The sequence below is a fragment of the Cetorhinus maximus genome, chromosome 7, assembly GCF_964194155.1.
Source record: "Cetorhinus maximus chromosome 7, sCetMax3.hap1.1, whole genome shotgun sequence".
Taxonomy (NCBI): Eukaryota; Metazoa; Chordata; class Chondrichthyes; order Lamniformes; family Cetorhinidae; genus Cetorhinus; species Cetorhinus maximus.
The window spans coordinates 7056622-7082651 of record NC_135885.1 but is presented as its reverse complement, the minus strand read 5'-3'; the positions used below and the strand labels follow the sequence as shown (position 1 = coordinate 7082651).

General features: G+C 46.5%; 2 protein-coding genes across 2 annotated transcripts in view; one reads left to right on the top strand and one right to left on the bottom strand.

The window, feature by feature from the left end:
• LOC144682555 (serpin H1-like) overlaps positions 1–26030 on the bottom strand; it is a 525388-nt gene that overhangs the window by 28914 nt on the left and 470444 nt on the right. The gene's annotated exons all lie outside the window — the stretch shown is intronic.
• Positions 1–26030, top strand: part of wnt11 (wingless-type MMTV integration site family, member 11) — a 47844-nt gene that overhangs the window by 15332 nt on the left and 6482 nt on the right. Inside the window, exons 3-5 of the mRNA XM_078544957.1 lie at positions 9104–9339; positions 10338–10615; positions 13719–14011. Of these exons, the coding sequence (XP_078401083.1) occupies positions 9104–9339; positions 10338–10615; positions 13719–14011 (807 nt within the window). The remainder of the gene's footprint in view (positions 1–9103; positions 9340–10337; positions 10616–13718; positions 14012–26030) is intronic.

Sequence of the window (26030 nt, the reverse complement as noted above, 5' to 3'; positions counted from 1 at the left end):
GGGGATGGAGTGCCGTATTGTTGCTGGACTAATAATCCAAAGGCCCAGGGTAATGACCTGGGTTCGAATCCTGGCAGATGGTGGAGTCTGAATGCAATAAAAATCTGGAATTATAAGTCTAATGATGACCATCGTTGTAAAGGCCCATCAGGTTCACAAATGCCCTTTAGGGAAGGAAATCTGCCATCTTGGTCTGGCCTACATGTGACTCCAGACCCACAGCAATGTGGTTGACTCTTAACTGCCCCCTGAAATGGCATTTATAATGTTTCAGGCAGTGATACTCAGATGTATCAAACAGCTGCAAAAGGAATGAAACCAGACAGACGGCATTGACCTCGGCACTGGAAATGACAACGGCAAACTCAGCCCTGTCGACCCTGCAAGGTCCTCCTTACTAACATCTGTGGCTAGTGGCAAAATAGGGAGAGCTGTCTCACAGGCTAGTCAAGCAACAGCCTGGCATAGTCATCCTCACGGAATCATACCTTACAGATAATGTCCCACACACCATTTCTCAGGACATCTTGTCCCATTAGCAGGACAGACCCAGCAGAGTCCTCAGCATCGAGTCCAGACCTCATGAAGTCTCATGGCATCAGGTCAAATGTGGGCAAGGAAACCTTCTGCTAATTACCAGGTACTGCCATCCCTCAGCTGATGAATCAGTCTCCTCCATGTTGAACACCATGTGGAGGAAGCACTGAGGGTGGCAAGGGCGCAGAATGTTCTCTGGGTGGGGGACTTCAATGTCCATCACCAAGAGTGGCTTGGTAGCACCACCACTGACCGAGCTGGCCGAGTCCTAAAGGACATAGCTGCTAGACTGGGTCTGCGGCAGGTGGTGAGGGAACCAACAAGAGAGAAAAACATACTTGACCTCACTCTCACCAACCTGCCTGCCGCAGATGCATCTGTCCATGACAGTATCGGTAGGAGTGACCACTGCACAGTCCTTGTGGAGACGAAGTCCCACCTTCTCATTGAGGATACCCACCATCATGTTGTGTGGCACTACCACCATGCTAAATGGGATAGAATTTGAACAGATCTAGCAACTCAAGACTTGGCATCCCTGAGGCACTGTGGGCCATCAGCAGCAGCAGAATTGTACTCGAACACAATCTGTAACCTCATGGCCTGGCATATCCCCCACTCTACCATTAAGATCAAACCAGGGGATCAACCCTGGTTCAATGAAGAGTGCAGGAGGGCATGCCAGGAGCAGCACCAGGCATACCTAGTGAACCTGGTGAAGCTACAACACGGGGCTACTTGTCTGCCAAACAGCATAAGCAGCATAGACAGAGATAAGCAATCCCACAACCAACGGATTAAACCTAAGCTCTGCAGTCCTGCCACATCCAATCATGAATGGTGGTGGACAATTAAACAACTCACTGGAGGAGGAGGCTCCACAAATATCCCCATCCTCAATGGAGGAGCCCAGCACATGCAGAAGATAACGCTGAAGCATTTGCTACAACCTTCAGCCCGAAGTGCTGAGTGGATGATCCATCTTGGCGTCCTTTGGAGGTCCCTAGCATCACAGATGCCAGTCTTCAGCCAATTCGATTTTTTCCACATGACATCATGAAATGGCTGGATAGTGCAAAGGCTGTGGGCCCTGACAATATTCCGGCAATAGAACTGAAGACTTGTGCTCCGGAACTTGCTGTGTCCCTAGCCAAGCTGTTCCAGTACAGCTACAACACTGGCATCTACCCGGCTATGTGGAAAATTGCCCAGGTTATGTCTTGTACACAAAAAGCAGGACAAATCCAACCCAACCAATTACCACCCCATCAGTCTACTCTTCATCATCAGTAAAGTAATGGAAGGGGTCATCAATAGTGCTATCAAGCGGCACTTGCTTAGCAATAACCTGCTCACTGATGCCCAGTTTGTGTTCTGCCAGGGCCACTCAGCTCCTGACCTCATTACAGCCTTGGTTCAAACATGTACAAAAGAGCTGAGTTCCCGAGGTGAGGTGAGAGTGACTGCCCTTGACACTAAGGCAGCATTTGTCCGAGTGTGGCATCAAGGAGCCCTAGCAAATCTGGAGTCAATGGGAATCAAGGGGAAAACTCTCTGCTGGTTGGAGTCATACCTAGCACAAAGGAAGATGGTTGTGGTTGTTGGAGGTCAATCATCTCAGTCCTGAGACATCACTGCAGGAGTTCCTCAGGGTAGTGTCCTCGGCCCAACCATCTTCAGCTGCTTCATCAATGATCTTCCTTCCATCATAAGGTCAGAAGTGGGGATGTTCGCTGATGATTGCACAATGTTCAGCACCATTCACGACTCCTCAGATACTGAAGCGGTCTATGCCCAAATGCAGCAAGACCTGGACAATATCCAGGCTTCAGCTGACAAGTGGCAAGTAACATTCGCGCCACACAAGTGCCAGGCAATGACCATCTCCAACAAGAGAGAATCTAAACATTGCCCCTTGATGTTCAATGGCATTACCATCGCTGAATCCTCCACTATCAACATCCTGGGGGTTACCATTGACAGAAACTGAACTGGACTAGCCATAAAAATTCTGTGGCTACAAGAGCAGGTCAGAGGCTAGGAATCCTGCGACGAGTAACTCACCTCCTGACTCCCCAAAGCCTGTCCACCATCTACAAGGCACAAGTCAGGAGTGTGATGGATTACTCCCCACTTGACTGGATGAGTGCAACTCCCACAACACTCAAAAAGCTGGACACCGTCCAGGACAAAGCAGTCCACTAGACTGGCAGCACATCCAGAAACATTCACTCCCTCCACCACTAATGTACAGTGGCAGCAGTGTGTACCATCTACAAGATGCACTGCAGGAATTCACCAAGACTCCTAAGGCAGCACCTTCCAAACCCACAACCACTATCATCTAGGAGGACAAGGGCAGCAGATATATGGGAATACCACCACATGGAAGTTCCCGTCTCAGTTACTCACCATCCTGACTTGGAAATATATCGCTATTCCTTCACTGTCGCTGGATCAAAATCCTCGAACTCCCTCCCTAACAGCACTGTGGGTGTACCTACACCACATGGACTGCAGCGGTTCAGGAAGGCAGCTCACCACCACCTTCTCAAGGACAACTAGGGATGGGCAATAAATGCTGGCCCAGCCAGCGAAGCCCACATCCCATGAATGAATGAAAAAAAATTTTTAAAAATAAAAAATATGGGAGATGGTGACGTGGCAGTAATGCAACTGGACTGGTAATCCAGAGGCCCAGGCTAATGGTCTGAGTACATGGGTTCAAATACCATCATGGCAGCTCGTGGAATTTACATTCAGTTAATAAAATCTGCAATTGTAAAACTAGTCTCAGTAATGGTGACCATGAAACTGTCATCGATTGTAGTAAAAACCCATCTCGTTCACTAATGCCCTTTAGGGAAGGACATCTGCCATCTTTACCTGGTCTGGTCCAAATGTGACTCAAGACCTGCATCAATGTGGTTGACTCTTAACTAGCCCCTGAAATGGCTTAGCAAGCCATTCAGTTCAAGGGCAATTAGGGATGGGCAACAAATTCTGACCTTGCCAGTGATGCCCACACCCCATGAAAAAATTGTTAAAAAGCCCAACTGGTTCACTATTTGTCCCTTTAAGGATTCCTTTTGTCGTCTCGCTTATATGTGACTCAGAGCTACCAGCAATTTATATTTCTACAGAGCCTTTAATGTAGCGAAATGTCTCAAGATGCTTCATTGGAATGTTATCAATCAGAATTTGATGCCAAGCCACCAAGGGAGATATTAAAACTTGGTCAAAGAAGTAGGTTTTATGGAGCATCTTAATAGGAGGAAAGAGAGATAGCGAGATGCTTTAGGTTCAGCAGACTGCTTCCTGGGATGGCAGGATTGTCGTATGAGGAGAGATTGAGCTGACTAGGGTCTGTATTCACTGCGGTTTAGATGAATGAGATAGGATCTCATTGAAACGTATAAAATTCTGACAGGGCTGGACAGACTGGATGCAGGGAGGATGTTTCCTCTGGCTGGGGGAGGGGGTCTAGAACAAGGGGTCACAATCTCAGCATACGGGGTGCGCCATTTATGACTGAGATGAGGAGAAACTTCTTCTCTCAGAGGCTGGTGAACCTGTGGAATTCTCTACCACAGAGGCTGTGGAGGCCAAGTCACTGAATATATTTAAGAAGGAAATACATAGATTTCTGGACTCTAAAGGTGTCAAGGGGTTTGAGGAGAGAGCGGGAGTATGGTGTTGAGATAGAGGATCAGCCAAGATCATAATGAATGGCGGAGCAGCCTTGAAGGGTCGAATGGCCTACTCCTGCTTCTATTTTCTATGTTCTATGTTTAAGGAGAGAATTCCATAGCGTGGGGCCCAGGTAGCTGAAGGCACAGTCACCAAAGGTGGAGTGATTAAAATCGGGGATGATCAAGAGGCCAGGATGAGATGAGCGCAGATATGTCAGTGGATTGTGGCGGTGAAGGAGATAGGGATGGGCAAGGCCATGAGGGATTTGAAAACAAGGATGGGAATTTTAAAATGGAGACACTGTTTTACCAGGAGCTGATGTTGGTCAGTGAGCACAGGGTTGATAGGGGATCGGGACTTGGTTGCGAGTAAGGGCATGGTCAGCAGGGTTTTGGATGACTTCAAGTTTGCTGACGGGAAAACGTGAGAGGCCAGCCAGGAGTGAATTGGAATAGTCAAGTCTAAAGATAACAGAGACATGGGTGAAGGTTTCAGTAGCAGATGATCCAAGATAGGGGTGGGGATGGGTAATTTAAGGGAGGTGGAAGGAGGCGGTTGTAGCTATGGCACAAATAGGTGGTCGAAGCTCCTCTGTTTCAGTTCAGACAGTTGCCAGGGAGAGGGATGGAATCGCTGGCGTGGGAATGAGGGTTACAGTGGGAACCAAAGGCAATGGTTTCAGTCTTCAACATATTCAGGGTGGAATTTTAGAGCCTCATCACAGCAGAGGCAGGGCTGGAAAATGCAGCGAGCCGTTCAAAAGTCCATTGAGTTTGGCGGGACCAGAAAATCCCGCCCTTAGTTGCAGGAAATTTCTGCTCGTCCAGTACTGGATGTGGGATAAGCAGTCTGATAATCTAGAGATAGTGGAGGAGTCGAGAGAGGTGGTGGTGGGGTCGAGCTGGGTGTCATCAGCTTACGTGTGAAGACTAACGCCGTGTCTTCAGATGATGTCGCCAAGGGGCAGCATGCGGATGAGAAATTGGAGGAGCCTGAGGGTAGATCCTTGGGGATACCAGAGGTAGCGGTACAGGAGCAGCGAGAGAAGCCATTGCAAGTGATTCTCTGGCCACCGTTAGTTAGATAAGAATGGAACCAGGTGAGAGCAATCCCACTCAGTTGCACAACAGTGAAGAGGTGTTGGAGGAGGACGGTGTGGTCAAACTGTGTCAAAGGCTATAGACAGGTGGAGAAGGACAAGGAGGGAAAGTTTAGTTTTGTCACAGTCACATAGGGTGTCATTTGAGATCAGAGGGATGGTTAATAATTGGCAGTAGTGCCTACATCTGAGAAGGAATAAAGAAAAAAATGCACAATGTGGTGTTTGGTTTCCAATTACCAAATAATTTTTAGCACCAAGTTAGTTGAGATCATATCCTCATGTTGCATCTGGGACTTATTTCCTTTTAAACATCAGAGTCTAACTCGCCTGTTAAAATGTGCTCTTTTACATGGGATCAGTGGTGAAAATGAAATGAGCAGTTTGGGAGGAGACTCTATGTTCAATGCCCTCGGGTTGTGTTGAGTTAGCTGATCTCAGCTGTAGGTTCTTAGCAACGTGCCTCAAGTTGGCCAGGGTCCTTGATTCTCCTGACTGCTACCTGCTGCTGACAAGAGTGGATGATGTCTTAGTGGCAGCTTCATGTCACCCATCCAGGAGGTGAAATTCAACCACGGAACAGCCAGTAAAGAACTAAAGCAAGAAAGAAATTAATATACACCCTTTCCTGACCTCAGGACGTCCCCAAGTGCTTTACAACCAAGGAGGTGCTTTTGAAATGCTGAAGTGTAGGAAATGCAGCAGCCAATTTGCACACAGCAAAGCTCCTGCAAACAGCAATGTGAAAATGATCCTATTAGCGATGTTAGTTGAGGAATAAACATTGACCAGAATTCCTTTGCTCTTCTTCGAAATAGTGTTATGAAATCAACTTGCATCCAGCTGAGGGGCAAGTCAGGGTCTCAGTATAATCTCATCTCAAACATGGCAACTCTGACAGTGCAGCACTCCCTCAGTACTGGCACTGGAGTCTGTGTTATACTCTCAGGCCTCTTGCATTTCTATAGCGTTTTTCACAAGCACAGGGCATCTTCAAGCAATTTTACAGCCAATGCAGTGCCTTTTTTCTGATGTGTAGTCAATGTTGCAATGTAGGAAACACAGCAGCCCATTTGCGCACAGCAAGCTCCCACAAACAGCGATGTGGTAATAACCAGACGATCTGTTTCTTTGGGCAGAATTTTATGGCAGCAGGATTTTACATTCCCACTCAAGTCAATGGGGACTATAATGGCTCGCCGCATTTAACGGCCCTGTCCCCGCCAAAACAATTCTGTCCTTTGTGACGTTGGTTGAGGGATAAATATTGGCCAGGGCTCCACAGGTAGTTAGGATCTCTCATGTCAACCTAAGAGTGCAGATAGGGGCTTGGCTTAACATCTCAATGGAAAGACAGCACCTCCAACAGTTTAGCACTCCTTGTGTACTACACTAGAGTGCCAGCTTTGGTTTTTATGCTCAGATTCTGGAGTGGGACTTGAACCCAGAATCTTGCAACTCAGAGGCGAAAGTGCTGCTAACTGAGCCATAACTCATAACATCAGTGCAAACGAAAGTCAGATGAATTGTATAACAACAACTTATATTTATATAATGCTTTTACCGTGTAACAGCCTGGCAATCCCTTAGTCTTAGACCCCCACTGACAATAAATTTTATACCAGCCCAGCTCATGCAGACAGATGTGATGAATGCCCACTGGGAAGAGATACTGGAAGAAGAGGCAGTCGGAGCAAATTAAATAACAACAATCCACTTGCGCTTAGGCAGATTGATGTGATATAATGCCTGATTGATATGTCCTGGGGAGTTGTTTATCTTCCCTCAAAGCTAGCAGTGAATTTTTTCCATATTCTCCAACAGACAGTTTTATTTTTCCAAATTCCCACCATGGCTTGACATCTGTTGCATAAATCATTGGATAGAATTTTGCAAGAAAACCCCTCAGGAAAGGTTTGCGAATGTGGACAGAATTTGGCCAACTCCCCGTTGCAAGACAGAGGAGTAGAAAACTAGAATCTGCAGATATTGGGAGAGGGTATATCTTGTTCCCCCACCTAAGCACATTCAATTACCTGGGAAAATTGGTCAGAGTAGTGATTCCCAATATTGTAAGACCTTTGCCAGTTTTCCACTTACTTAAATTAAGGTGTCAGCGTTACCTCAGTGTGTAGCATCTCTGAGCTAGAAGGTTGTGGGTTCACGTCTCATTCCAGAGGCTTGAAGATATTATCTGGACTGACTTTCCAGTGCAGTTACTGAGGGAGCCCTGTGCTGTGGGAGGCAGTGTCTCTGGAATGAGATGTTAAACTGAGGTCCTCTCTGCCCTCTCAGGTGGATGCAAAAGATTCCATAGCTGTATCTTGAAAGTGAAGAGTTCTCCCTTGTATCCTGGCCAAAACTTATCCCTCTACTAACGCTACAGCAAGAAATGGTTCACCTGTTAATTTGCCTCATTGCTGTTTGCGGGATCTGGCTGCGCGCAAATTGGTTGCAGAGTTTCCTGCAGTATTCCAAGAACGCCGCATTAGGGCATCAGCCTAGATTATGTGCTCAAGTCTCTGAATGCGACTTGAACCCACCACATCCTGTCTCAGAGGTGAGAGTGCTACCCACTTTTTTTACTGCCTGGACCGGGAGCCTGGTGGCTGTGGGATGAGGAGGAGGAGGGGGAGGTGGGGGGGGGGGGCGGGGGGGGGGGGATGGAGGGGGTGGTGGCTGGGGTTTGGTCACCTTCTTGACTGTGTCAATTTGAAGGTTTTCAGGTTGGAAAAGAAATAAAAAGTACTAGAAAAACTCAGCCAGTCTGGCAGCATCTGTGGAGAGAGGAACAGGGTTAACATCTTGAGTCCAATATGGCTTCTTCAGAATTGAGAAGACGTAGAGAAATGATGGGTTTTATATTAACGATCAGATGGGGGGAGATAGTGGTGCATTGGTAACGTCAATGGACTAGCAATTCTGACTAATGCTCTGGGGAGATGGGTTCAATTCCCACTGTGGCAGCTGGTGGAATTTAAATTCAATAAATAAAATCTGGAATTGAATGCCATTATCAGTAATAGTGATCATGACATTGTTGTAAAAACCCCATCTGGTTCACTAATGCCCTTTAGGGAAGAAAATCTGCCATCCTTACCTGGTCTGGCCTACATGTGACTCCAGACCCACAGCAATGTGGTTGACTCTTAACTGGACCTAGCAAGCCCTTCAGTTCAAGGGCATTTAGGGATGGGTTGGCCTTGCCAGTGATGCCCACATCCCATGAAAGAATTAAAAAAAAACCATGGCAGTTTGAGAATTTGAAGCAGTTGGAAAAAACCTGGAAATTAAAAAGCTGAAATCAGTAAAGGTGACTAATGGGTCCATACAGGTGTTCCTCCTGTACCCGAGCCTTCCCCCAGTTTTCCTCATCTAAGCACTGTTATCATAATCTTCTATTCCTTTCTCCCTCATTCTTGTATTCAGCCTCCCCTTCAATACAGCTATGCTTTTCACCTTAACTACTTATTCTGGTAGTGAGTTCCACATTCTCACCACTCTTTGGGGAAAGAATATTCTCCTGAATTCCTTATTGGATTTATTAGTGACTGTCTTATACTCATGGCCCTGTACTTACTGCTTTGGATTAATGACACCATTAAACATGAACAACTGCGTCTTCCAAGGGACCAAGTTTGAAAGTGGCTTTGTGTTCGGGAGAAGAGCCATATGGACTCAAAACATTAACTCTGCTGGACCTGCTGAGTTTTTCCAGCATTTTCTGCGTTTATATTTGAAAGTGGCTAACCCTTGCACTTCTCTCCCATCCAGTGCTCTGGCCAGGACTGACTCATCAATACCCTTCAATCAGACCCAGAACTGCAAGCACTTGGAAGGTCTGGTCTCGGCTCAGCAGCAACTCTGCCGGAGTAACCTGGACCTCATGCAGAGCATCATCCAGGCAGCCCGAGAGGTCAAGAAAACCTGCCAGAAAACTTTCTCTGACATGAGATGGAACTGCTCTTCCATCGAGTTGGCTCCCTACTTTCCACCAGACCTGGAGCGAGGTAAATTATTATTGCTGGTATATTAAATGAAGGAAGTACTTCCATTGATATAAAACCCTATCATCTCACTGGGATACTCCAAAGTGCTTCATAACTGATAAATCATCTGTAGTAACTGCTGTCCCCAGTGTTGTGGAGCTAAGAGATAATGGCGTGGTCGCAAAGTGCATGTGTTACTGATAGAGGCCTCGACAAATAAACCAGCACATTTGCAAATTTGAATCTACTTTATAAAACTTTGAGACAAAGAGCCAGTAAATGTGACAATGAAGCTGTTGGATTGTCATACAAACCCAACTGGTTCACTAAAGTCCCTTCGGAAAGGAAACCTGCCGTCCTTACCCAATCTGGCTCCAATCACACACCTGACAGGTTGACTCTTAACATGTCCTCTGAAGTGTCCTAGAAAGCCACTCCAATGTATCAAACTGTTCTCAGCATTACTGGAGGTGAGTACAAGTTTGAGTGTAGTTTTATTAGTATTAAAAATATTTTTCACTAATTTATCTTTTTGACTTTTAATTGCATTTTCCATATTTTCTTTGAAATAACAGTCATAGTTTATTCTATTAATCCTTCAACCTAGCCATCCATCAACCCATTCTTCTCTCTACCTACCCATATCTGTCCATCCATCTGTCCATCCACTCATCCATTCGTTCATCTATCATCCCATCCATCTAATCACCCACTCCCTCATCCATTCATTCAACCCTTGTCGATTAAACTTCTACTGCTCAATCACCACCTTGTCCTAATACCTCCTTATGAGGCTTGGTGTTAACTTTTGCTTGATAAAATTCCTGCAAAATGCCTTGGGATGTTTTACTATTGTAAAAAGCACTGTATAAATACAAGAAAGTGTTTGTTGGGACGGAATGGAATTCCTTGATGGTATTCCATGCAAAGTGTCTGCTCCCTACTCTCCCCTGAGCAGCAGTTTGGAAACTTGATGCTCTATAATGGGTGGTTTCATTGGTTCTCACTTCTCGTTCTAGGTACCAGAGAGTCAGCATTCGTCTATGCTCTGTCAGCTGCTGCCATCAGCCACACAATAGCCAGGGCTTGCACTTCAGGAGATCTTCCTGGCTGCTCCTGTGGTCCGATGGCCTCCGAGGCTCCCGGGCCAGGATTCCGATGGGGCGGCTGCAATGACAATCTGAATTATGGAATTGTGCTGGGATCCAAATTCTCAGATTCGCCTATGAAAATGAAAAAATCCGGATCGCAAGCGAATAAACTGATGAATTTGCACAACAGTGAGGTTGGACGACAGGTAAACATCATGAGGATATCTCTGTAAACTATGTCTGTCATTAGATGGGATTATCTTATTTATTACATAGGATATGCGGCAGAGAAATTGACCATTCAGCCCACTCAGTTCATGCTCTGCTCTAGCCTCGTCCCGCCCCCTCCTTAGCTAAATCTCTCATCATAACTCTCTATTCTCTTCTCCCTCATATGCATTAAGATAAAAGCAAAATACTGCGGATGCTGGAAATCTGAAACAAAAACAAAAATAGCTGGAAAAACTCAGCAGGTCTGACAGCATTGATGGAGAGGAAGACAGGGTTAACGTTTCGAGTCCATATGACTCTTCATCAGAACTACAAAGAAATAGAAATGTGGTGAAATATAAGCTGTTTAAGAGGGGTTGGATGGGTGAAGCTGGATAGAGGGCCAGTACTCTATGACCCTCATATGCATGTCTAGTTTCCCCTTAAATGCATCTACACAATTCACTTGAACCACTCTCCGTGGTAGCGAGTTCAACATTCTCACCACTCTCTGGGTAAAGAAGCTTATCCTGAATTCCCTATTGAGATTCTTGGTGACTATCTTATATTGAAGGCTTCTACTTATGCTTTTCCTCCTCTAGCGGAAGATCCCACTCACCAGCGGGATTCACCAGTGCCACCAAAGTCAATGGGTTTTTGAATGACTTGCTGCATCTGCTGCAGTGGGACCAGAAAATCCCAGCTTCTGTGTCCACTCTATCAAATCTTTTCATAAATTTAAAGACCTCCATTAGGCCTAATCATTCTAGGGATGTGGGCGGCACAGTGTCCTAGGCCCAACCATCTTCAGCTGCTTCATCAATGACCTTCCTTCCATCATAAGGTCAGAAGTGGGGATGTTCGCTGATGATTGCACAATGTTCAGCACCATTCGCGATTCCTCAGATACTGAAGCAGTCCATGTTCAAATGCAGCAAGACCTGGACAATATCCAGGCTTGGGCTGACAAGTGGGAAGCAACATTCACACCACACAAGTGCCAGGCAATGACCATCTCCAACAAGACAGAATCTAACCATCGCCACTTGATGTTCAATGGCATTATCATCACTGAATCCCCCATTATCAACATCCTGGGAGTTACTATTGACCAGAAACTGAACTGGACTAGCCATATAAATACTGTGGCTACAAGAGCAGGTCAGAGGCTAGGAATCCTGTGGCGAGTAACTCACCACCTGACTCCCCAAAGCCTGTCCACCATCTACAAGGCACAAGTCAGGAGTGTGATGGAATACTCTCTACTTGCCTGGATGAGTGCAGCTCCCACATCACTCAAGACGCTTGACAACATACGGGACAAATCAGCCCGGTTGGTTGGCACCCCATCCACAAACATTCACTCCCTACACCACCGAATCACAGTAGCAGCAATGTGTACCATCTACAAGATGCACTGCAGAAACACACCAAGGCTCCTTAGACAGCATCTTCCCAACCCATGACCACTACCATCTAGAAGGGCAAGGGCAGCAGATAGATGGGAACACCACCGCCTGGAAGTTCCCCTCCAAGTCACTACGATCTTGACTTGGAAATATATTCACTGTCACTGGATCAAAATCCTGGAACTCCTTCCCTACCAGCACTGTGGGTGTACCTACACCACATGGACTGTAGCAGTTCAAGAAGTCGGCAGGTCACCACCATCTTCACAAGGGCAATTAGGGATGGGCAATAAATGTTGGCCTAGGCAGCGACGCCCACATCCCATGAATGAATAAAAAAACTAGCCAGGCTACATTGATTAGTTGTTTGTTTAAATGTATTAATTAGGCCCCCACTGGTTTTCAGTCACAGTTATTGTCCATTCCTCAGTTTCCCTCCCCTGACTGGGTGCCTTGCTCGGCCACTTACATAGATGAGGGAGAAAGGAAGGTTAGTTGAGCAGAGTTGGGATGAGGCTCATGTGGATGGACCAGTTGGACGTATGTGCTGTAAATACTTTGTTTGTCATTCATGTTGACATGGGACTGGAGTCACAAATAGGCCAAAGCAGGTATGAATGCCAAATTTCCTTCCAATAAAATATATTAGTGAACCAGCTGAGTTTTTACAACAATCTGATAACTTCATGGTTGCGTTCTTTTCTTCACTGAATTCAAATTCTCAAACTGCTATGCTGGGAAATTTGAACTTGGGTACATCTAGAGTTACTAGCCTCAGCCTACTGAGTTGCTAGTGTCCATTACATGACACGACCAAGAGCTAAATCCAGGTTATTGGAGGACCCACATAACAATGGCTGGTGAGGCCAGTTATGGTTTGTTCAGTCCTCCTTTGGCTCAGCTCATCAAACTCCGGATCGATCCTCGGATCTTCCCAGTGTGTGTAACTGCGGCCCACGCCTGCCAAGCCTCCATGGGAATCCCCTTTCTTTGCAGAATTTATTAAGAGAAAGATATTATATTTCTTTGGAGCCTTTCATGACCTCAGGGCATCCTGAAGTGCTTTATTCAATCCTTTTTGAATTGTAGTCAATCTTGTAAGGTAGCCAATTTGAGTACAAGCAGGCTTTCACAAACAGCAACACTCTCCACACTCAGAACAATTGGGTTGGTGAGTTCTGGTGTTTATTATGCTTAAATTTGATGAGTCAGGGTAAAACACTGCCTGCAATCCGAAACCTGGTCCCGGAGAGCAGCTTCCGATGGTCAGAAGGCTGACTTTGGAAGATGCGATTCCATTTTGGCATTGCCCTGTATCCAGCTGCTGGGATTCAGTCATCGCATTTCAAGCTGATTTTGATTCTAATGGTGAATGGATGATAATGATGAATGATCTCCACTGTTTTAATGGTGTTAGCTGAGGAATAAATATTGGCATTAGGAGAACGTTCTTTGCTAAATAAGACCAAATGGTATCTATAACGTCCGCCTGAGAGGTGCAGACGGGGTCTCGGTTTAATGCCTCACCTCCCACAGTGAGACACTCCCTCAGTACTACACTGGGAATGCAAGCCTACATTTTGTGCTCAAGTGGGGCTTGAATTCAGGACCTCCTGACTTTGAGGCAAGTGTAACGAGTCCGGCTGAGCTGCAGTTGGCAATATATTTGACACAGTTCTGACTCTTCCAGGCTCTGAAGGCGTCACTCGAGATAAAGTGTAAATGTCACGGAGTCTCAGGCTCCTGCTCAGTAAAGACCTGCTGGAAGGGGTTGCAAGAACTTGGCAGCATTGCCCAGGACCTCAAGCTGAAGTACCTGTCGGCCACCAGAGTGGTCCATCGGCCTGTGGGCACGCGGAAGCAGCTGGTTCCGAAAGACATCGACGTGAGGCCCATCCGCGAGAACGAGCTGGTGTACCTACAGAACTCTCCGGACTTTTGTACAAAGAATGAAAAACTGGGCTCCAATGGAACTCAAGAGAGGTGAGATAGTTAAAGAAAGAACTTGCATTCATATAGCACCTTTCACGACATCAGGATACCCCAAAGTAGCTTTATAGTCAACGAAATACTTTTGGTAGTCACTGTGATATTGTACGGAATGAGACAGTCAATTTGCCCACAGCAAGCTCCCACATACAGCAATGTGATAATGACCAGATAATTGGTTTCATTAATGATGTTGGTAGAGGGATAAATATTCTTCCAGGTTACTATTGGAGAACTCACCTGACCCTTTCCGAGGTAGTGACGTGGGATCTTTTATGTCCCCCTGAGAGTGCAGACAGGACCTCCAACAATGCGGCACTCCCCTAGTTGCACTGGAAATGTCAGCGCAGATTTTGGTGCTCGAGTCTCTGGAGTGGGACTTGAATCCACAACCTTCTGTCACAGGGGATGACAGTGCTACCCACTGAGCCATGGCTGACAATAAAGTATGGTAGAGCATTGATTGTGAGGTGGGAGCTCAAGTAGAGTGCAGTCCAGTCAATTCGAACCCAAATGGAAGCTTGGCTAGAGCGAAACCTGGAACGAAATACTTCAGTTATGTGGTGAGAATAGAGAAGTTGGGTTTGTTCTGCTGAGAGCAGAGAAAGTTAAGAGGCGATTAAATCAAGGTGTGCCAAAATATGAAGGGCTTTGGTAGACTAAATAAGGAGAAACTGTTTCTCCTGGCAGGAGGGTCAGTAACCAAGGACACATTTAAAGTAATTGGCAAAAGAGCTAGAGGCAACAAGAGGAGTTTATTTTACACAGAGAGTTATGGTCTGGAATGTGCTGCCTGAAAGAGCGGTGTAAGCAGATTCAGCAGTAACTTCCAAATTGGATAAATACTTGGAAAGGAATATTTGTCGGACTATGGGGAAAGAGCAGGGGGAGAGGGACTAATTGGGTAACTCTTCCAAAGAGCTGGCACCTAACAATGGACGAATGGCCTCCTTCTGTGCTGTATCATCCTGTAATTTCCTCAAAGACTGTCGCTTCTACCCTGAAGACAACTCTCCTGCTCATCTTCAAAATAATGCCACGCAATCTTTTATCCCCACCTGACAGAGCATCAGATTAAAATCCCGGGCTGCATTTTGTGGCCCCCCCGCCACCAACCTCCAGTGTGTTTGAAGTGGGGGGGAGCTTGTGAGGTGTAGCTCATGGCCTGCCTGCCGCCTTCCCAGCCTATCTCCCATTTTACAGTCAATTTCTGGCCACTTAAGTGTCTCATCCCTCCCCGTCGCTGTTTTACCTGAACCCTGGGGAGGCCACGGTTACTGGGTGAGCTGGTGTTGGGCAAAAAAGGGGGAGGACCTCCTTTGGGGAGTCTCTTGTGCCCATTGGAGGCAATGCACCCCCCCCCACCCCCAACCAAGGCCACACCACCCCTTTAATCCCCACCCCAGCCTCTCAAAATCGCCCCCCCCAACTCCCCTCGCGCCCCTCGCTGGGACTTACCTTAAGCCCGTCTTCCAAAACCTCCTCGTGTCAGAGATTGCCTGGTAGCCCCAGCTGCGGCCACCACTTGAACCTGCCGCTTGCCGGGACTACCGAGCTGACGGGCAATTGGATTGGTTTAAAATGGCTGCGGGGGAGGCCGGCTTTATCGTGGGAAGGCTCCCCAAAGCCAACCTTTTAACCAGGGCGGCAAATCCAGCCGCTCATTGGAAGGACAGCGTCTCCAATGGTGCAGCACGCCCTCAGCACTTGACTGGAGCTTGTGCCCTGGGGAAAAGTTTTTAACCTGGGCGGGTGGGCAACCCGATGTCAACACGTAGTCGCGGGATATTTCGGTCGGCGGGGCACGTACAGGAATCGGCAGCGCGCCCACCGACAATTAAAAGGCCATTAAAGTCTCAGTTAACTTACACTTTTCGCTGCGCGTCCAAGCTTACAGTGGGCGGGCAGGCGAAAAGGCCAAAAAGCGGCCTTCGCACCTTTTAGGGAACCTCGTCCACGGGCGGGACGAGGTTTCCAAAAGCAAATAAAAATAAATTTAAAAATTTAAAAAGTGAATGAATGACAGGTCCCTGCTCGTGTGACGGAGTCACATGAGGGGACATTTTCTTTTAATAATAGTTTTCAGTTCTTCATTATTTACCTTGAAAACTCTTGATCTCCCTGAGGCAGCTCTGTGCCTCAGGGAGACTCTCAAGTGCACATGCGTGAAGTACACGCTTGCCCTCCTCCCGCCATTGCACAGGCAGCGCTGAGCACTGCCGCTCGCGTTTTATGCTGGGCGGGGCCTTAATTGGCTGCCTTCCGGCCTTGACTGCAGGCGGCGGTCAGCTTCCCGACTGCCCCCTTCGAGCCTGCCCGACAAGGGTTAAATTCAAACTGTACATCGTCCGGGAACACATGGAGAGGAGACTGCCGGAATAGTCAGCAGTGAGTGATGTTGCGAGTTTTGTTCCCCTGGGAGTTTGGTGCAGAGGAGTGAAGGAAGAGGTGCTCCCTTTTCTACTTTTTTTCAGCCTCCAGTAGCTGGTGAGTTTTCTTCCTTTGTCTTCAAGATAGGAGAATGAAACTGTCTATTATTTTATCGGTTGTAAGTTAGACGGGACTGGCAGGGCTGGTGGTGTGCCAGGACTGTAGCACATGGGGATCTGTAGAATGCAATCCCAGGCAGCCGTCTCTGCAGCAAGTGTCTGCGACTTGCGCAACTTCAGCTTAGCGTTGCTGAGCTGGAGTCTGAGTTGTGCACATTGTGGGTCATCAGGGAGGGGGAAGAGTTACCTAGACACTTTGTTCCAGGAGGCAGTCCTCTTGGGCTAGGCAGAACCTTAGAGTTGGTCAATGGTCAATGACAGGAGGATGTGGCTGTGAGTCAGGCAGGTAAGAGGAGCCAGCGTGTTAGTGATGGAGGAGCCTCAGCCCCTGACTTTGTCCAACTGGTACGAGGTGCCTGCTACCACTGTAGATGAGGAGAAGGACTACAAGGTGGATGAGCGGGCAGGCCATGGCACCATGGTGAAGGATACCATTCAAGTAGGGGAATGAAGATGAATGTGGTAGCGATAGCGGACAGTATAGTCAGGGGATAGATATTGTTCTCTGGAGCTGCGACCGGGAGCTCCACAGGTTGCGTTGTCTGTCCAGTGCCAAGGCTAAGGACACTTCCTCGCAGCTGGAGAGGGACTTGGAGTGGGAGGGGGCGGATCCAGTTGTCATGGTCCATGTGGGAACCAACGACAGATAGAATCAGGAATGATGTTCTGCTCAGAGAATTTGAGGAGTTAGGGTCCAAATTAAAATACAGAACATCAAAGGTAATCATCTCTAGGTTGTTACATGAACCATGCGTCAATTGGCATAGGGTCAAGCAGGTTAGAGAATTAAACACGTGGCTCAAAAAGAGTGGTGTGGGAAGAAGGGGTTTCACCATGGGGCACTGGCATCAGTGCTCAAGGAAGAGCGAGCTATTCCCCTGGGGTGGGCTTCACTTCAACCTGGCTGGGACCAGCATCTGTGGACAAGGGCCGTGGACAGGGCTTTAAGCTAACAGGGGTGGGGCTTCAGGTGAAACGAGGTTTGAAATCCAAAGAGAAGAGTCCAGCTATTGGAACAGTATAGCAATGTGGATAAAGGCAAGCAGAGTGCGACAGGAAGGGACAGAGAGTTTAACAAAAATTGTACATCAGTGAATAAGGTGATTGCAGGGAATAGAAGTAAAAAAAAATGAACTTAAAGGTTCTTTATCTGAATGCACGAAACATCTGCAATAAGCGAGATAAACTATCGGCACAAATAGAGGTATATGATTTAGATCTAATCGTCGTAACAGAGACATGGTTACAAGGCTGGGAAATAAATATTCCAGGGTTCACAATACTTTGGAAAGACAGACAGGATGGCAAAGGAGGAGGGTTAGCCCTGATAGTAAAGGATGACATAAGGACATGAGTGAGAAAAGGATCTGGCCTCAGAAGATCATGAAGTTCAATCAGTGGGGGTGGAAATTAGGAATAGCAAGAGTCAGAAAAGCAGAATATCTTTCAAAAGGTGTGAAATTTGTAAGTGTTGATGTGCAAAGAGACTTGGGTGTGCTTGTACAAGGAGTGCAGAAGGTTAGCCTGCAGGTGCAGCAAGCAATTGGGAAGGTAAATGGCATGTTGACCTTTATTGCAAGGGGACTGGAGTACAAGAATAAAGAAGTCTTACTACAATTGTACAGGGTTTTGGTGAGGCCACATCTGGAGTACTGTGTGCAGTTTTGGTCTCCACATTTAAGAAAGGCTATCCTTGCATTGGAGAGGGTACAACGAAGGTTCACTAAGTTGGTCCCTGCAGTGAGGGGGTTGTCCGATGATGAGAGGCTGAGTAAACTGACTTTATAATCTCTGGAGTTGAGAACAATGAGAGGCGATCTCATTGAAACCTAGAAAATTCTGAAGGGGTTTGATATGGTGGACGCTGAGAGATTGTTTCCACTGGTTGGGGAATCTAAAACACGGGGGCACAGCCTCAGGATAAGGGGCTGCTTATTTAGGACTGAGATGAGGAGAAATTACTTCATTACTTACCTGCCTGGCTTCCCCCCTCTCTCCCCTCCTCTACCATCCCTGAACTCTTCCCGCTGGCCTCAAAATTGAGGCTGGGGTGTAAAGCAACCCTTAATTTGATTATTTGACCATTATTTGACCACATGGGCCTCAACTGGGGCCTCGGCCATGCCCCCATAAAATTGGGAACAAGTTGGAATTGGGCAGGAGGGCAGTGGGAAGGGCACCCAGGGAATTTTATACTCCCCACCCCACCCACCTCCTCACCTGTAAACCCACCCAGCAGGGAATTGTAAACTTCTGCCCATAAAAACTAAAATGTAAAAAAAAAAGTCCATGATAAATGTGAGGATCCTGATTCAGTAGAGAATGAAACTGTATAAGAAAGTACAGAGGGCCATAAAATGAAATAAGAGGGGCAAAGAGAATATTGGAATAGATTAGCAGGTAACATAAAAGGGAATAAAAAAAGTCACTTGTAAGCATAAAAATGCAAAGGAAGGGTTTAGGGATTGAAAAAGAGATCTTCATATGGAGGCAGAGGGTTTCAGTATCAAATGAGTACTTTGGATCTGTCTTCACTAACCAAAAGGATGTTGCTAATGTTTCAATAAAGGAATTGGTGGTACAGAAACTGGATAGGATGAAAAAGAGATGCTTAAAAGTTTACGGTAGATAAATTACCCATCCCAGGTGTAGTGCATTCTAAGTTGCTGAGGGAAATAAGTGTGGAAATTGCAGAGACTCTGTCCACAACCTTCAAATCCTCTTTAGGCATGGGTGTGTTATCTGAAAACTGGGATATTGCGGATATTGCAATCTCCATGGCAGTGCCTCGACCAATCTGAGTCAACTTGCCAACCAATCAGCAACTTTTTCTCATGCAGTATAAATTGTTGCTCCCTTAGAAATTTAGCATTCTTGCATCTTGTCCTGATTAGTGCAAGATGAAAAGCTTTAATTGCATGTCTCTTTTCTCAGCAAATACTCAAATATTCCAACTTTCTTCAAAAGAATGGGTGAAGGGTAAAGCCAGGAACCATAGGCCAATCAGCTTAATGTCAATCATCGGGAAACTTTTAGGGACAATATTCCAGCACACAATTAATTGGCACTTGGAAAATTATGGCCTAATAAATGCGGTGATAGCAGTATAACTGGTAATGTCACTGGAATAGTAATGCAGAGGCCCAGTTGAATGGGCTGAGGATATAGGTTCAAATCTCACCATTCCAGATTCATAGCAATGTGATTGACTTTTAATATCTAGCAAGACACTCAGTTGTACCAAACTCCTCCAGGAAAAGTCAAACCAGATGGACTGCCGCGGTTCAAGAAGGCGGCTCACCACCATGTTCTCTAGGGCAATTAGGGATGGGCAACAATTGCTGGCCTAGCCAGCGACGCCCACATCCCTTGCGAGAAATAAAACAACATGAAAGTCAGCATGGATTTGTTAAAGGTTTGACCAACTTGATGAAGTTCTTTGATTAAAATAGCAGAAAGAGGTGACGAATGTAGTGAGGTTGATGTGAATATCGGCTTATTTCATAAAGTACCACACAGTAGACCGGCTCGCAAAATTGAAGCCATGTGAGATTAAAGGGGCAGTGGCAACCTGGGGCAGGAAATTACACTCAGCGGGCGGACGCGCACACAACTCAGTTGAGCGTAAAATGATGCGCGATGACGTCGGGCGAGCGTCCCGACGCCATCGCTCAGTCCCGTGTTATTTCGTCCGGTGGGCGCGCGCCGTAGTCAGCAGCGTGCCCGCCCGCCAACATTTAAAAGGCCTATTAAGACCATTAAAAAGTTAATTAAATTCTAATTTACGCCGCCCGTCCAACCTAACGGCTGGCGGGGCAGACGAAAAGGCCAAGCGGCCTTTACATCTTTTAGGAAACCTCATCCACGGGCGGGATGAGGTTTCCTAAAGCTAATAAAAAATCACATAAAAATTTTACACTCGAGTTAAAAACATGTGACAGACACACATGAGGGGACATGTTTCATAAACATTTATAAGATCTTTAATTTTTTTATCCAAGATCAGTTCATCTCCTTGAGGCAGCTCTCTGCCTCGGGGAGATTATGTAGCTCTCTCATGCGCAAAGGTGGCACTCACCCCCAGCTCACGCTCCTCCCCCCCACCCCCACAGGCAGCGCTGGGCGCTGCTGCTCACGTTTCACGCCGGGCTGGCCTTAATTGGCCCGCCAGCATGAAATTGCCTTCCTGGCCCGATGGCGGGCGGCTGTCGGCTTCCTGACCGCCCCCAGCCAAGCCCGCACGCCAAGGGCTAAAATTCTGCCCCTGGGTTCAAAATTGATTCATGGACAGAAAGCAGAGGGTACGGGTGAACTAGGAACAGAAAATGCTGGGGACGCTCAAAGTCAGGCAGTATCACAGCTGACATGTGCTACAACTTGGAGTGATTGAGGCCTTAACAAGGCGATGCTGGATAAGCACATGAAGGGGAAAGTAATAGCAAGATATGCTGATCGAATGAGGCGAAGAATGGTGGGAGGAGGCTTGTGTGGAGCGTGAACATCGCCATGGACCTGTTGGGGCAAATCCTGTTTGGGACAAATGGCCTGTTTGTGCTGTGAATGGTAATTTAATTAAATAGGAACAGAGGGAAACATTGGGGACAGGAAGAACTGGTTTGAGAGAAGGTAGTTTGCATTAACTGACAAGCTGTGGAGAGGTCATTAGCAACCTTTTGTCACTGGGCAATAATATCACAATGATACCTAATACTTGTTAAATCACTCATTGATAGTGACATTTTAATTAAAGCCTTTCATAAGGGAAAATAGTGATTAAAGAGAGACTTTTCTATATGCAAATGAATATCCTGTTCCAAATGACTGAACCAAACTTCCAGGTCAATGGGTGTTGTCACTAATATACACTCCATTCACTTTTCTGCTTCTGGTTGCCTCCTCTCCTGATGCTTCCTGTCCCCATGAAATGAAATGAAATCGATAGCAAGAAACGCCGTAGGGTCAGATGATGTAGAATCTGTGTGGGTTGAGTTGAGGAACCGCAAAGGTAAAAAAACCATAATGGGAGATATGTACAGGCCTCCGAACAGTAGTCAGGATGTGGGGCACAAGATACACCAGGAGATAGAAAAGGTGTGTAAGAAAGACAAGGTTACAGTGATCATGGGGGATTTCAATATGCAGGTAGACTGGGAAAATCAGGTTGGTAGTGGATCCCAAGAAAAGGAATTTGTGAATGTCTACGAGATGGCTTTTTGGAACAGCTTGTGGTGGAGCCCACTAGGGAACAGGCAATTCTAGATTTAGTGATGTGTAATGAGGCAGATTTGATAAGGGAACTTAAGGTGAAGGAACCCTTAGGAGGAAGTGACCATAATATGATAGAATTTACCCTGCAGTTTGAGAGGAAAAAGCTGGAATCAGATGTAACAGTATTACAGTTGAATAAAGGCAACTACAGAGGCATGAGGGAGGAGCTGGCCAGAATTGACTGGGAGATGAGCCTAGCAGGAAAGACAGTGGAACAGCAATGGCAGGAGTTTCTGGGAGTAATTTGGGAGACACAGCAAAAATTCATCCCTAAGAAGAAGAAGCATACTAAAGGGAGGACGAGGCAACCATGGCTGACAAGGGAAGTCAGGGACAGCATAAAAGCTAAAGAGAAAGCATACAATGCGGCGAAGAGCAGTGGGAAACCAGGGGATTGGGAAGCCTACAAAGACCAACAGAGGACAACTAAAAAAGAAATAAGGAGGGAGAAGATTAAATATGAGGGTAAACTAGCCAGTAATATAAAAGAAGATTGCAAGAGTTTTTTTAGATATATAAAGGGTAAGAGAGATGCAAAAGTGGACATTGGGCCACTGGAAAATGTCGCTGGAGAAGTAGTAGTGGGGAACAAAGAAATGGCGGAGGAACTGAATAGGTACTTTGCGTCAGTCTTCACAGTGACATCCCCAAAGTTCAAGAGAGTTGGGGGGCAGAGGTGAGTATGGTGGCCATTACCAAGGAGAAGGTGCTAGGAAAACTGAAAGGTCTGAAGGTGGATAAATCACCTGGACCAGATGGATTACACCCCAGAGTTCTGAAGGAGATAGCTGAAGAGATAGTGGAGGCGTTAGTGGTGATCTTTCAGGAATCACTGGAGTCAGGGAGGGTCCCAGAGGACTAGAAAATCGCTAATGTAACCCCCCTGTTTAAGAAGGGAGTGAGGCAAAAGACAGGAAATTACAGGCCGATTAGCCTGACCTCGGTCGTTGGTAAGATTTTAGAGTTCATTATTAAGGATGAGATTTCAGAATACTTGGAAGTGCCTGGTAAAATCAGGCAAAGTCAGCATGGTTTCATCAAGGGGAGGTCATGCCTGACAAATCTGTTAGGATTCTTTGAGGAGGTAATGAGCAGGTTAGACAAAGGAGAGCCAATGGATGTTATCTACTTGGACTTCCAGAAGGCCTTTGACAAGGTGCCGCACAGGAGGCTGCTCAGTAAGATGAGAGCCCATGGTGTTAGAGGCAAGGTACTAGCATGGACAGAAGATTGGCTGTCTGGCAGGAGGCAGAGAGTGGGGATAAGAGGGTCCTTCTCAGGATGGCGGCCGGTGACTAGTGGAGTTCCGCAGGGGTCAGTGTTGGGCCCACAACTTTTCACTTTGTACATTAATGATCTAGATGAAGGAACTGAGGGCATCCTGGCTAAGTTTGCAGATGATACAAAGATAGGTGGAGGGACAGGTAGTATTGAGGAGGCAGGGAGGCTGCAGAAGGATTTGGACATGTTAGGAGAATGGGCAAAGAAGTGGCAGATGGAATACAACGTGGAGAAGTGTGAGGTCATGCACTTTGGTAGGAAGAATAGAGGCATAGACTATTTTCTAAATGGGGAGAGCATTCAGAAATCTGGAGTGCAAAGGGACTTGGAAGTCCTAGTCCAGGATTCTCTTAAGGTTTACTTGCAGGTTGACGCAGTAGTTAGGAAGGCAAATGCAATGTTGGCATTTATTTCAAAAGGACTAGAATATAAAAACAGGGATGTGCTGCTGAGGCTTTATAAGGCTTTGGTCAGACCACATTTAGAATATTGTGAGCAATTTTGGGCCCCATATCTCAGGAAGGATGTGCTGGCCCTGGAGAGGGTCCAGAGGAAGTTCACGAGAATGATCCCAGGAATGAAACGCTTAACATATGAGGAACGTTTGAGGACTCTGGGTCTATGCTCGATGGAGATTAGAAGGATGAGGGGGGATCTGATTGAAACTTACAGAATACTGAAAAGCCTGGAGAGTGGACGTGGGGAAGATGTTTCCATTAGTAGGAGAGACTAGGACCCAAGGGCACAGCCTCAGAGTAAAGGGAAGACCTTTTAGAACAGAGATGAGGAGAAACTTCTTTAGCCAGAGAGTGGTGAATCTATGGAATTCATTGCCACAGAAGGCTGTGGAGGCCAGGTCATTGAGTGTATTTAAGACCGAGATAGATAGGTTCTTGATTGGTAAGGGGCTCAAAGGTTACGGGGAGAAGGCGGGAGAATGGGGTTGAGAAACTTATCAGCCATGATTGAATGGCGGAGCAGACTCGATGGGCCGAATGGCCTAATTTCTGCTTCTATGTCTTATTATGATACCAGTCTCACTAACACTTTACCCTTTTCAAACCTCTCCTTGCATGGCCTCACTCCTCTCTATCTCTGTAACCTTTTCCTGTCCTACAACCCTCCATAATCTCTGGGCTCCTCCAATCCCGGCCTCTTGAGCCAGCCTGATTTGATAGCTTCACCATTGGTGGCTGTGCCATCAGCTGTCCAGGCCTTTCTAAATCACCATCTCTGTCTCTCCTCATTTAGCAGACCCTGTCGAACCCACCACTATGATTATTGGTTATAATAGCTCCCTTGTGTGGCTCGGTGTCAGGATTTTGACTGATTTACCCTGCGGTGAAGTGCTTTGGGACATTTTGTCATGTTAAAGGGGCTGGATGATGCAAGTGGTTATCTCACACCGCACAGTCCTCTGAATGCCCATTGTGGGTAACAATGACAGCAACAGTACAAGCAATGACTTGTTGTAATTGGAGGCTGTCCGCATGTTAATTCATGATCGCAGTCAGTCAATAGAGTCACAATGATTCAACCAGCTAAATCTGTTGTGGTAAATTAGTAAATGCATAAGGCTTGTGATTAAGATGGAAAGGGGAGGTGATGTGCCCCATTAATGGTACATTGTTACGTCACTAATGACTTTTGGTCATGGTGCATTATTATATGTCGTGGAACATAACCCACATTATTTGTGCAGGATTGTAGGGTACCTAACCAAATGTTTAAAATTCCTGTTGCCTGTTGAGGAAGGGGTACTCCTGGGTTAAGCAGAAGCAAAACAGTCTTAGTAAGAATGAATGAAAACAAAATACTGCAGGAAACCTGAAATAACAACAGAAAGTGCTGGAAAAACTCAGCAGGTCTGGCAGCATCTGTGAAGAGAGAAACAGAGTTAATGGATTGAGTCGAATCCTTGTTTGGAACTGAAAGAGGGTAGACATGTGGATGGGCTTTATATGCTGTCGAAGAGGTGAAGGTGGAGGAAGAACAAAAGAGAAGGGGATGGGGTCGAGGGTGAGAGAGATTACAGAATAAAGATGTCATGGATCAAAAGGTAAAGGGAGAGGAGGCGTGAATGAATTTTGTAAGAATGAATTTGCATTTGTAAAACACTCTTGACAACATTAGAACATCCCAAAGTGCTTTACAGTCAAGGAAGTGCTTTTGGAGTGTAGTCACTGTGGTAATTCAGGGAACACAGCAGCCTATTTGTGCACAGCAAGCTCCCATAAGTAGCAGTGTGAAAATGACCGGACAATCTGTTTTTATGAAGTTGGTTGAGGGATAAAAATTGGCTGGAACACCAAGGGAAACTCCCCCGTGAAATTGCAGTCGCAGAATATTTTATGTCCGCTTGAGAAGGTAGATGGGATCTCAGTTCAACATCTCATCTGAAGGGCAGCACCTGTTGACAGTGCAGCACTCCCTCAGAACTGGCACTGAAATGCCAGCCTGGATTATGTACTCAACCCTCTGGAGTGGGACTTGAACTGCCTCAGAGACGAGAGCGCTACCCACTGGCACACACAGTTAAAACAGCAGGCCCACTGGCACAGCCCTTACTGACTCAGTCAAGAGCTGTACTTCCCTGAGACCTGACCATCACCACTCTCTGTGCCTCTGCAGTAGAACAGCGAGATGCCATTTGGAGTCTCCATGCCTGTTATCAGCAGCAATCTGTGCCAAGTTACAAGGGGGAGAGAGAGAGGGGGAGGGGAGGTGGGTCATGTTGCTTTAAAACTACTCAGTTACCAGACGAAACTCCTCCTGCTTCAGGAGAGGCCCCAAACCTAACAAGGGTCAAAGGCCAATAGATGTACCAACTCATTGCCAAGGCACGTTCTGCACGGACTGAGATTTCTACCAACCATTGATAAAACTTAATTAAGATTTCAAAACCATGCTTCTGT